At 42.0% G+C, this 13,632-nt stretch overlaps 2 protein-coding genes across 2 annotated transcripts in view; both read right to left on the bottom strand.

Moving 5' to 3' along the window:
• LOC137536815 (uncharacterized) overlaps nucleotides 1-13,632 on the bottom strand; it is a 231,220-nt gene that overhangs the window by 104,964 nt on the left and 112,624 nt on the right. The gene's annotated exons all lie outside the window — the stretch shown is intronic.
• LOC137534510 (zinc finger protein 271-like) overlaps nucleotides 1-13,632 on the bottom strand; it is a 55,817-nt gene that overhangs the window by 35,820 nt on the left and 6,365 nt on the right. The window contains exon 3 of the mRNA XM_068256044.1: nucleotides 7,909-8,838. Coding sequence (XP_068112145.1) covers nucleotides 7,909-8,838 — 930 coding nt within the window. The remainder of the gene's footprint in view (nucleotides 1-7,908; nucleotides 8,839-13,632) is intronic.

Raw genomic sequence — 13,632 nt, 5'->3', positions numbered from 1 at the left:
CAAGATCTGAAAACTGCTGTTCACAAACGCTATCCATCTATTGTGACTGAGCTGGAGCTGTTTTGCAAAGAAGAATGGGCAAGGATTTCAGTCTCTAGATGTGCAAAGCTGGTAGAGACATACCCTAAAAGACTGGCAGCTGTAATTGCAGCAAAAGGTGATTCTACAAAGTATTGACTCAGGGGGCTGAATAATTACGCACACCCCACTTTGCAGTAATTTATTTTTTTAAATGTTTGGAATCATGTGTGATTTTCGATCCACTTCTCACGTGTACACCACTTTGTATTAGTCGTTCACGTCGAATTCCAATAAAACTGATTCATGTTTGTGGCAGTAATATGACAAAATGTGGAAAACTTCAAGGGGGCCGAATACTTTTGCAAACCACTGTATTTTACCTGATTATGGGGAAACCAGCCCAGACTCAAGTGGATATAGAGCAAGTCTACAGGGGACTTATGCCTTAGAACCCTGACCCTAGTAAACCCAGAGCCATTATTTGCAGTTTCCTTCGATATGTCGACCAAGAAAAGGATTACTTAGACTTGGTCGGGCCAAACCCTACTTTTCCCCTGACATATCCAGGCATACACTGCTGCAGCAGAGGTCAGCAAAACCCCTACTAGAGGAAATCAGAAAAGCGGGAACACATATTGGTGGGGACACCTCTTCTCCCGGTCTCCCTAGGTTAATGGGAAGTCAGCTTGGCTAAAAACTAAAGACGATCTGCATTGTTTTTTTACGACCAGACTGGGGCTACCCCAAGTTGATTATCCAGATTGGAAAGATCTGTGGCAGCCCCCTGCAAGCCACATGAGGATCATTGGCAAAATGCATCTGCTCAGAAATGGAGGAGAAACCTTGAACCTCAAGAGGACTCTTGAGCTGATCATCTGGAACTGGTAGAGTTGGGCAATGGAGTGACTATGCTGACATTATGTCAGGGGCCTCTATTCCCCCAACAAACGTAGTAGACTGTGGTGTGAGATGAAGAGGCTCCGGCCTCATATCCTTCAGGAGACCTACTTTAAGGTGGAATACACCCTTTGACTGCCAAAACACCAATATGATAGATGATATTTCCTTCCTCTCCAATTCGTACAACCAAAGGAGTAGCTCTTAGCAAAGATTGCACTATAATTATATCAGAGGAGTACTGTGACGCACTAGGCCGCTACATTTTTATTAAAGGGTAATACACAAGCCAAATATATACTACAGCTAACATATATGCTCCCAACACATTACAGGCAAACCTCTTTACAAAAATTATGAGTACACTGAAAGAGTTCCAGGAGGGATGTCTGATCCTTGGAGGAGATTACAACCTCATAATTAACCCTAAGTTGGACTCCTCTTCGGTGACATCCTCACTACCACAATCTACTATCAGGAAATTCTCTAAACTTGTTAAAGCTGAGCATTTAGTTGACTGCTGGAGATACTTAAAGCGGATCCGAGATGAAAAAGTAACTTGTCTATATATCTTATCTAAAGTTTAGACAGTTTACACAGCAAATATAGCAGCAAACAGCTTTAATAGAAAATGATTATTTCTTCCTGTGATACAATGATAGCAGCCATGTTGTTTGTACACATTACACAGAGGCAGGCTTATCTGTATCTTGATCACTAAGCCTGTGAAAAAAACCTAATCCCCCCCTCCTCCGCCTCTGAAATCAATGGCTAGTAACACCTCCTCCTCCTGCCCAGACTGAGCTCCCATGAGCCCTTGCTACTGCCAAGGCTCTCTGAAAACCTGTGGGCGTGGTTTATTTAGTTTATAGGGAATTAGAGTATTAAAAGAAAAACAAAAAAGTATTTGGCTTGAGAAATGCCCTATAAACAATAGAAAAGGAACACAATTATGCAATGAGTAAAAGTTCACCTTGGATCCACTTTAAAGCCTCTAGATAAAGATTATACATATTACTCATCGGTTCATAAACTTTATGCTACGATAGATACTGTAAACTTTATATAGAATATATACCATATTACAATACTATTCAGTGTTCTCCCCAGGATTTTTTTCCAGCCGGGTGGCATGAAAAAGTAGCCGGGTGGCGTGCGACGGGGAAGTGCAGGACAAGTGCAACTCTGCTTACAGCATAGGGGGAGGATGAGGAGACGAGCCGATGTACCTGCTAGGTACACACGATGCAATTTTCTGACAGATGTACTGTCGGATGGACTATTTCCAACATGTTTAATCTGATTTTCAATCGATTTTCCGTTTACTTGGACATGTTGGAAATAGTCCATCTGACAGTAAATCTGTCAGAAAATTTAATCGTGTGTACCTAGCATTAGGGAGAAAGTATTTCAGATTATGGTGCTCAGGTTACTTTAAAGCAGACCAGCACTCAGAACTTTCTCTCTTCTCTAAAAGATAAGCAACAATATAATACATTTTAATGGAAGACATTTCATTGTTACAGCTGATACAAATTCTACAATAAATCTGCACTGTTTCTACTTCCTCCTTTCAAGGAAGCAGACATTGTTAACCTCCTGTGCTTTCAAAATAGTTTATCTGCTATAGCAGTCAGGTGACACAGGGAAAAAAAAACTACAAATTGTGATTAGACAAGAGGGGTAATTAGACAGGCCAGGCTCTATAAATACATGCAGGGTACATTTCACCGTTTTCCTTCTATGCAAGAGTTCAGGTCCACTTTGTTCATGCAGAGTGATTGTTGAAGGGGGAGGTGGAGCATTACTGATAGGATGCAAGCTGGGGGGTAGATACAGACACAGCAGGAGAGAAGATTGCTTTTTTTTTTTAAACTTTACGTTTGGGACTCCGGAGCAGAAAAGAGCTGAGTGCAGAGGAGGCTGCCTCGGAAACACCCTGTCACTCTACATGCCCTGTAATGCTCGATCCTCCCCCGAACTGAACATAAAAGTAAAGCAAACGTCTGAGCTCTGAAGTTATATCACCTCTTCTAGCTGATTAGACCAGCAGCTCCTTATCTGAACGGCATTGTTATCTGCTGTCTGCGGGGATGGTGAATGAAGAAGTCGCTTCTGACTGACTGTCCCTGTTTGCAGAAGGAACGCACATGGTCTCTCTCCTCGCATAACTTCTGCAGGCTGCTGAGAAAGATGTGTGGGCGTGCTTGCTTGGCTGCCTCTCTTTCCATTGGCCAGAGAGCTGCCAGCATAAAATAATGCCTGTTTCATTGGAGTGCGGGAGGCAGAGACAGAGCAGAGTTTCCAGCTAGATGCATGGTGATGCCCCTTACAACCCGCCCAGCCAATCCCTGCTCCACTAGACCAGACAGCGTGAGGTGACAGGCAGAGAAGCGCTCCTCAGCTCCTGCAGTGTACAGCGTCAGCTCTCCCTATTGTGCGAGAGCTGGACGCTGATTGCTAGCAGGCAATGGAGCGCTCCTGCCTGGGTTTTTTTGCAGCTGGGTGGGTGATTGACAGCTGGGCGGGGTCTGAAACCAGCCGGGCGGCCCGCCCACTTAATTGGCCCTGGGGAGAACACTGCTATTTATGGGGGCTCAGGGCTGCTCAGATTGAGAATTTGACAATCTTGGACCATGCTGCTTTATGGGTAGAGATAGAACGTACGGGACTTTCACTGAAGCAATGACACTGGAGGTTGAATGAAAAGCTTCTGGAGGATCTGGTTTACGTGAAACACATCTCACGGACTCTTAGAAAAACATTTTCTTCTTGAGACGCATTCTGGAGTCCTCTGGGAGAGTCATAAAGCAGTAGTGAGAGGGGATCTAATAGTTATAGGGGCGGAAAGAAAGACAGGCGAGCGGGCGGCAAAGCAGGACATACTGCTTTCTATATAGGAAAACCCCATCTTTGAAGGATTTCCAAGGTGAATCTATTTTTTACTCACCTTGGGCTTCTTCCAGCTCCTTGCAGCCGTCTCAGTCCCTCGCCGTTCCCGCTGGCCGGCCGTAATGATTGTAACCCGCCAGCAGTAGTTGTGCACAGGCACAGAACGCGCCGGATGAAGTGGACGCGTGAAGAAGAGCCAACCCTGCCGGCAGATTGCCATCATTACGGGCGGTCAGCGGGAACACCGAGGAGGACCAGGGCTGCGGCAAGGGACTGAGACGGCTGCAAGGGGCTTGAAGAAGCCCCAGGTGAGTAAAAAATAGATTAGCTATTTCGCCTCAAAGTCCTTTAAACATTGAATCACAACTGAAGGTAGAGAGAGCTAAGCTGCTAGCACATTTAGATAGTAAGACGAAAGCTAAACAAAAACAATGGATAGCGAGGATGTACGAATATAGCTACAAAAGCAGGAAACAACTGGCAAGGGCCATAGCGAGGAAAAGAGAGAAATCCTTTGTGCATCAAATTAAGACCCCACAGGTATCTGCGGAGTTTCATTCCCAAAAGGTCGTCCAAGTATTTAGTGAGTATTAGGACTCCTTATACGATACAAGAGGAGGTACTACGGAACAAATGAAGACACCCTGAGGGGGGGGGGGGGGAATAAAAGAATACTTAGCTAGGGTGGATATGCTACTCTGTCTGAGAAATGGTGTCAGGAAATAGAAGCCTCCTTTACCATAGAGGAATTATCTGATAAAATCAGGGACTTGCGGAATGGAAAAAGTCCAGGTCCAGATGGACTGACTAAAAAATATTTTAAGATGTTTTCTCTGAGTAACCGATTTATCATGATTAAACGATGATTTGCACCTTTGTTACCATGGTAATGAAGATGGATGGGTTAACGATCGCTGTTCGCCGCCGATTCCAATCCATCTTCACGTCGGTAGTTAGCTTATATTTGAATGACGACTGTTACAGCTAGTAATAACAGTCATCATTCATAAAAACAAGTAACAATGTTAGTTATAGTCAAGCTTTGTTGAAAAAGAAACCACATTTTCTAGGATATCCTCTCTGCTTGAATCTTAACTTTAAATCATCACTCTCGGTCTGAAATGCTTCTGGAGTATAGCAATTCCTTTTCAAACGCATGAATTGGCCCGTAGGGCTATTGATCTTGGGGTTCTTGTGTGGTGGGTACCAAAGTCCAATAAGCTGTTGACTGACGTTGGCTTACAATAGATTGTCATCTGTAAGAAACCAGCATCATCATGTTGAATCTTAATATCTAAAAAGCTAATTTCCCTCTGAGACTGATATGTTAACTTGATTTTCATTCAAGTTCTCCAAAAACTCTATGCATAATTCCGGAGATCCTTGCCACAGAATGAAGAGGTCATTGATGAAACGATACCACTCCAAAATATGGGGGTGTTAAATCGCCGACCTCCATACCACCTCCCGCTCCCACCACCCCAAAAACAAAATTTGCCACCGAGGGGGCACATTTGATTCCCATTGCCACACCTTGTGTCTGAATATAATACCGTTTATCAAACAGAAAGAAATTTCTTGTCATCACGAATTGTAAAAGGGTTAGTAAGAATTTGTGTACGTTTACTCTCTCAGTACTGCCCATCTCCAGAAAATAACGAACAGCTCTCATATCTTGGTCATGGTTTATGTTGGAGTAAAGTGACTCCACATCTCTATGGAGGACCTGGGTGAGTGTGATGGTTAATTTTTCCACCTTTTATTCTCCTCCTTTTAAATACAACCGATAAAGTTCATGTTCTGTGTAAGTATTGGACATGGACTACCTAACTGGCCACTAATTTCTCTACATAAATTAATCACTTTTTTTCATGTTTTCCGCCTGTACTCCCCTTCTTTGGTTCCGAGTTCACATGCAGTACTAATCGGTCATACGTCTGGAGTGAGCATCAGATGTGGATCAATATACTTTAGGATTTCTATCATCGTGGTCCACTTTTGGTGTCACCTTTGATCCACATAACTTTCACATGAATAACATTCCACCATCAGCAGATCCTATAGTTCATAACTTATGTCTAATCATGAGATTTTCTGAATTTATTCTAACAGATATTACCCAGTACCTATTACCTGATCAAGCTTTCTAGAATATGAATGTCCTTCTCGTCAAAAGTCATCAAAATATATTGTGAGTAAACGCATTCTTGTATTGTTTCACTGCTTTTTCAATGTGGCTGTTTTTGTTTGCCTCACCTCTTGGCCACTAGATGGCTCTATGTATTGTATATACGACCAAATAACTTTATTATTATATTATTAGTAGTACAATTGTTAAATTTTAACTTTTTTTGCAATCTCCATAGATGTTATGTATAATCCAGTTTCTCTCTTCTTTCTGGTCTTTATTCTGTCCATATATGTAAAAATGAAGAAACCTTTGCTGGTCAGTGCTTTTATTGTGGATTTCTGTTCTTGGTATGCGCCTATGAGTCTTTAGAAGGGTAAAATATCTAGGACCCCTGGGCTTATTATACCTTAGAATTACCTTTATAGTGGTTTATGATGTTCTAGATGTGGACCCTAGGTGTCCATAGGTGATTCTGTTTTCATTTTTATGGTTTTATTTGAAATTATGAACCGTGACTGCTTGTAATAAAAATAAAATTGAAAGTTAAAAAAAAAATGTATCCAGATTTTTTGCAATTTTTGATACAATAAAATTTGATACTGAACACTGAATTGAATCTTGTGGTCCTATAAACTGAATGTATCCTCTTAAAGAAGAACTGTAGTGAGAGGTATATGGAGGCTGTCATATTTATTTCCTTTTAAGCAATACCAGTTGCCTGGCTAACCTGCAGATACTCTGCCTTTAATACTTTTAGCCACAGACCATGAACAAGCATCCAGCAGATCAGGTGTTTATGACATTTTTGTCAGATCTGACAAGATTAGCTGCATGCATGCTTCTGATGTTAGTTATTCACATTACTGCAGGCATAGCTCAGCAGGGCTGCCATGCAACTGGTATTTCTTAAAAGGAAATCAATATGGCAGCCTCCATATACCTCTCACTACAGTTCTCCTTTATATACACAGGTGATTCATTTTAAGTGTGGTGGTTTACTTGAGTGAGGATACTTTGTTTTAGAGCGAGTCAATCAAGACTCACTCCCAAAATATCATAAACATAATTTGCATAGATAATAGCATGCGGTTTATTAACCATTGCAATTAAAAATATAGAAAATGAACAACACTGAGGGGGACATTTATCAAGAGTGTGAGACAAAATACTGGTAGGTTTTTAGAAATCTGTGCAGAACTGTCTCAGACATCCTAAGAAATCACTAAATAGTGCAGATTCCTTCTTAAAATGTTAGGAATAGGAGTTGGGAAGGTCTCTCAGACAGTGCAGTGTGTGAAGGAAATTGCTGTTGCTGAGGTAACCAACACATCGGCTATGTTGCATCAATGCCCAGCACTGGAAGGGTTAAGCACAGAACAGCTTCACAGGACACCTGGCAGCAGTGGGGAGAAACCTTTCACAAATCATGCCTAGCCTGCACTATCTGCAGAACTGCTATTAAGCACTTCTTAATCTGCAGCAGTTTAGGAATGGATTTGCACTTTTCTCAACTGTAGGGCAGCTCTAGAAATCCATGCTAAACTGCCGCTATTACGTAGAATTTAAGACGTTTCTTATTATCATGCAGAACTGTCCCTCCTGCTGGTTAGAACTGTTTAAGAAGAAAAAACGCTTTGCTAAATCTGGCCAGAGAAGTTCTATGCAGGCTTAGTACTATACATACTCATCATGTCACCTCAGTTCAGGCTTCAAGGACTGTACGTATGCTACCATGTGCACATTGCATGAAACAAAACAAAAAGAACACTTATGGCCAATACATTTCTCACAACACAAATACATGATAAGCAGTCATTTACACCTAGAACATTTTTCACACTCAGCACATGAAACAAGCTTCTTAGCAGTGTGAGATCTTTCATGTATGAAAAGATAAGAATTCTGTACAAAACATTTCCCACACTCAGCACAGGATTACAGCTTCTCCCCAGTGTGGGTTCTCTCATGTCTGATAAGGGTTCCTCTATCTCCAAAACTTTTTCCACACTCACCACATGAAAAGGGCTTCTCACCAGTGTGAGTTCTCTCATGTACGACAAGCACTGATTTCTGAGAAAAACATTTCCCACACTCAGCACATGAAAAGGGCTTCTCACCAGTGTGAGTTCTCTCATGTACAACAAGCCCCGATTTCTGTGCAAAATTCTTCCCACACTCAGTACATGAATAGGGCTTCTCACCACTATGACATTTCTCATGTCTGACAAGCTCCGATTTCTGCATAAAACATTTCTCACAATCAGTACATGCATATGGCTTCTCACCAGTGTGATATCTCCCATGTCTGACAAGCAGTGATTTATGTGCAAAACATTTCCCACACTCAGCACATGAATAGGGCTTCTCGCCAGTGTGAGATCTCATATGTCTGACAAGGTCTATAGGTTGTATAAAACATTTCCCACACTCAGAACACGAATATGGCTTCTCTCCAGTGTGGGTTCTCTCATGTAGGACAAGCTTAGATTCATAAAGAAAAGATTTCCCACACTTAGCACACGAAAAGGGCTTCTCTCCAGTGTGAGTTCTCTCATGTATGCCAAGCTTTGATTCATAAACAAATTTCCCACACTCAGCACATGAATAGAGCTTATCACCAGTGTGAGTTCTCTTATGTCTGACAAGACTTGATTTATGAGCAAAACATTTCCCACATGTGGAACAGGAATAACACTCTCCACCACTGGGAGAGCTCAGATGGGTATGAGGCCCATTGGGGTTAGACAGGTAGGAGGAGTCTGGGGGAATATTTGGGGTAACCAGGATAGGTGCAGTGACATCATCATCCGTTGTACAGTCTGTGGATACAGAGAGACGAGTCCCTGAGAGGTTCCTGATGCCAGGATTCTGTGCTGTAATTAGAGAAACAACACTTCCTGTTAGAGAAACAACACTTCCTGTTAGAGAATTCTGAGGGGAGGAATAATTATCATTAGGGATGGTCAGTGAGCTGCTAATAATTCTCAGCTGATGCAAAGTTTATGCCACTTGAAAATTGACCAAATGCAGCAGCTTCATTACTTTGCATATATTTAGCATACAATTTTCACCATCTCAGAGTTATTGGCATGTGACTGACCACTAGTCACTAGTTATCAGCCTGACATGGAACTGCAGGTGGCCAATCACATGAAAATAAGTTTGGCTTGCAAACACATTTTATGTAGGTTGGCATTCAGCCAATCAAATGTGATTATCTGCTTATAATTTGCATTACATTTGCATACAAGTTGGAGGTATCTACATCTCACTGACTATCACTACACCTAAAACAGTAGCCATACATTGAAAATCAGTAAATTGTACAGCATGATGAGACAATGGAAGCAATGTTTTACTCTTGTGACAACAGCTCTACATGTACTTATATGAAGATATCTGTGTTATGTTTGTTGAGCAATGTGGTTTCATTTACACATTCTTTTTACTATTGTATACTCGTGTCACTCATATGCCCCTTGAATAATGTTCATTTTTCTCTCTCTCGTCCCTAATTATACAAATAAAGTTAAAAAAAACACAAAATTATATAAACTGTGATGTAGAGGAATTATCCATTCATGTCATGGAAATCCAAAACCACTGATACATTTGTCACTGTATGTAAATGCATACATGATATATAAATACACACATACTCTATACAGTATAGCCATATCTCTCCTCCCATCCTTCTGTCTGATGAAGAATCAAACGACACACTGCAGCTCCTATTGGACAATAGATCAGTGGGGGAGGGGAGACCTCACACATCAAATTGCAGAAGTCTGAGAAACAACTTGGCAGAGGAGGAAAAAGCACGAGGAGACTCAGGACTTCTGTGTTCTGCCAAACCGCAGCTTGCTGCTCACCTGTTTTGGCTGTCTTGCTCTTTGCCCTGCCACATGCCCTCTTACGCTCGCTGCTCTTTCTGCTTTCCCACATTGGGAAACACCAGGGAAGATGTCGGGGAGAGCCTGTCCAGTGTGTCACTGAGCTACACTGGGTCAGGTCCAGTTCAGTCTGCCTGGCTGTCTTGTATGCAGGCTCTTTGTTTTGACCCATGCTCTCTGTGCTTCACAATGCTGGGAAAACTACTGCACTGTATCATTGCACTGTGTAGCTCAGGTATGGTCTGCATGATAGAATATTGACAGAGCCTCGTTATGAATCTCAGGCTGCAGGGACTATAAGAGCCACCCCTGTTTTACCGATGATCTATTAACCCTTCACACTCTCGCATGCAAATGTTCAAGCAAATGCATTAACAGATTCACTCATCCAGGCACAACTGTTATCCCTACAGCTAAGTTAAAAGCCAGGGTTTTAGTTCACAGAAGAATGCATTCTTATGCTTAGTCACCTATACTGCGCAGAAGTACCCAGGTAAACATAGGTGTCCTAACTCTGGCCCTGTAACATGCATAGTGCAGACATGCAAACACATTCATTGCATCAAACCTATCAATGGATTAGGAGCACACATCCTGACGTCCTCTCCTGGGACAGACAGTGCATCTTACCAATCGCACAAGGGAGCTAACGTAATGTATCTATGTGCACCATGCACATACACTAGCATAAGCTGTGTGCATGCTGACAGCCATAACACTGTCCAGAAAATAGATAAGGTTCAAATCAGAGATATGGGTCAAAATTGATGACTTGCAAAATAGAAGCAGGCACAACTACATTAAGATCAGGGGGATACCCTCACAAAGTTCTCTGAGACGCAAAAAAATGGGTCCAAGGAATTATTCACCAGGTCACTGGCAGACAAGATAGGCAAACACAAAAATAGACTGGATACACAGAGCAGGGAAAGCAAGAGATCTAGCTCATGGGCCTAGTACAGGTATTCTCTGCCATATTCACAAAGGAAAAAATTATGATATAATACAGGAGCGGATACAGTCAGGTTCAATGGTAGAAGTGCAGATGGGGATTTCCCTTATCCCTAGTAATTTTTGCTGAAAGTAAAGTCCTTTCTGAGATGGTGATTCCATCCTATTGCTGACGTCCTGGACTACCCAATTTACGTATTGACTTTAGAATCCCCTCCTCAGCTCAGTACAACAGAGTTTAGAGATGGTGGATGGAATAGCTAACTGGCCAATGTAATCTTAGTAGAAATCTGGTAAAGAAGCAAATGGGTTACACTTATGCTTTGCCCTTCTGCATATGGTGGAAGAGATTGATATAAGATCTGAGTCCATCAATATAATAGGGGCAACTCTGGGTGCAAAATGGGAAGAATTCAGAAGTAATAAAAGTGATGTGGGTTACATACAATAGACACACTTCAAAGAAGAACATGCACCACATTTGAGCAATAAGGACGATACACAATGAATTATTTGTATGGTTTGCAGAGGAGAAAAGGAGGGGTGGCCATAGTGGTAAAGTGTACCAGAGATGAAGTAAAATAAAAGATTTATACATACCTGGGGCTTAGTCTAGCCCCCTCTGCAGGTAACGATCCCACGCCGTCTTCCTCCACTTTCTCAGTCTCTTGCTAGCAGCTCCGTAAGTTTAGCAAGTCGGGGTCAGTCGGCTCATGCACAGTGTGGCTGTTCATGCCCCGTCTCGCTCCCAGGGCTGGGAGCGTTCTGCTGCACAGATGAAGATTGCTGTCGTCTGTGGGAGCGAGGCTGGATCACATGTGCGCAGTGCACACTAACTGGCCAGACTTACGGGGCTCCTAACGGGAGACTGAGAAGTCAGAGGAAGACGGCGTGGGAGTGATCCGTGTGGAGGGGGCAGGAGGAAGCCCCAGGTTAGTATAAATCTTTTATTTTACTTCATCTCAGGGTCACTTTAGAGTGAATGGAAATCATTTTATTTTTGTGTGTGTGTGTGTGTGTGGGGGGGGGGGGGGTTGTTAAATTGATCATCATTTACCTTTAAGGAACCCTTGATTATCTGTTTCTCTGGCAGCTCCTCTGCACCCAAAATCGCTGTGTTAAAAACTTGAACATTTCAGTCAAATATGGAATGAAGAGGAGGAGGCACAGCTTTTTCCCAGGATCTGCCTCTCCTCCATTACGCGGGGCCACGTGTTTCACTTGCTCTGCCCCTCTGAGCCGCACTCCTGATGATGCGTGGCTCCCTACTCTGAATCATCAGAGCACACAAATCGACCATGTGCACAAGCTGGCTCTGTGACAATCAATGTGTGTGCCCTTCTATGCGCATGCAAATGCGCGCACACATGCACACCAGCTCCGTCCAGCACGACCCCAAAGAGCAGGGTGGCGTGCTTGGGAGAGCAACTAACATGGCCATGTGTGCAGGAAGAGGCTGGTGACCCAGAAGCAATGTAAAGGTCATAGAGATCTTTGAGGTCACATGCCCAATCTTTGGAGATAGAAATATCAGGTTCCATAGGCTGCTGAGCGGTGAAAATGTTAGGAGCTTTAAGTAGGTAATAGTACATATCTATGTGTTTTTTTGTTTTTTGGGCGATTCTCATTGGGTTTAAAAAAAAAAATCTAATTGAAATTGGAGAAGCAGCATGAGGATGAGGCAGTAAGAATCTTGATTCTGGTATGGCGGTTATATAACATCCCTACTATATTGTGTCCGCTCCCAATAAGGGCCAATATTTTTTTTTAAACACTCTTTGAGATTCTAGACTCCGTAGTCAAGAGTAGGAAGATTTATTCAAACATCTCTTGTAAAAGTTTAGCAGGATTTCAAACACTATTGAGACGAAGTTACTGTGCTCATGAAGAATGTTTACCCCTGGGAGCAAGGACTATACTTTGTCCCCCCCTCCTTTAACCTCTAATCTAGGATTGACTATTCTCTGCTTCTTCAAGATAAATAAAGGTGCATACAGACTTCTGATATTTCTGAACAACTTGTCGTTTGAACGACTTGTAGTTCAAACAACAAGTTGTTCATACATCATGTACACACTAAACAACAAGTCATTTGATATGCTAATTTACCTAATTTGCATGTTGTTTAACCAATTTAATAATACACAATGTGCTGGAGAGAACAATGGACTAGATTAAATGACTGATCAAATGCCTTGTTGTTTGAATGTCTTTTAGTGTCAAACTAATAGACTTTCAAACAACAAGTTGTTTGTACACATGTGCAGCCCTAACTGTCATTTGTCAGTTGTCCTTGGAGCAGCCAAGCGGATCAGTCAAAACTGCTGCTATCAGTCTAACAATCGTTTGTACACATGCCAAACTGTCGTTCAAGCGACCGGTTTGAATGACAAGTCGTTCAGAAATATCAGACGTGTGTAAGTACCTTTAAAGAGACACTGAAGCGAAAAAAAAATATGATATTATGATTTGTATGTGTAGTACAGCTAAGAAATAAAACATTAAGATCAGATACATCAGTCTAATTGTTTCCAGTACAGGAAGAGTTGAGAAACTCCAGTTGTTATCTCTATGCAAACAAGCCATTAAGCTCTCCGACTAAGTTAGTCGTGGAGAAGGCTGTTATCTGACTTTTATTATCTCAACTGTAAGTGAACTGTTTACTTTTTCTCTGCTAGAGGAGAGGTCATTACTTCACAGACTGCTCTGAAAGAATCATTTTGAATGCTGAGTGTTGTGTAATCTGCACATATTATAGAATAATGCAATGTTAGAAAAAACACTATATACCTGAAAATAAAAGTATGAGAATATTTTCTTTGCTGCTAATCTTCTAGTAATTATTAA

Source organism: Hyperolius riggenbachi, chromosome 10 (assembly GCF_040937935.1).
Source record: "Hyperolius riggenbachi isolate aHypRig1 chromosome 10, aHypRig1.pri, whole genome shotgun sequence".
NCBI classification, from domain to species: Eukaryota; Metazoa; Chordata; class Amphibia; order Anura; family Hyperoliidae; genus Hyperolius; species Hyperolius riggenbachi.
Note: the sequence above shows the minus strand (reverse complement) of the source record. Positions and strands in the feature narration are given on the sequence as shown.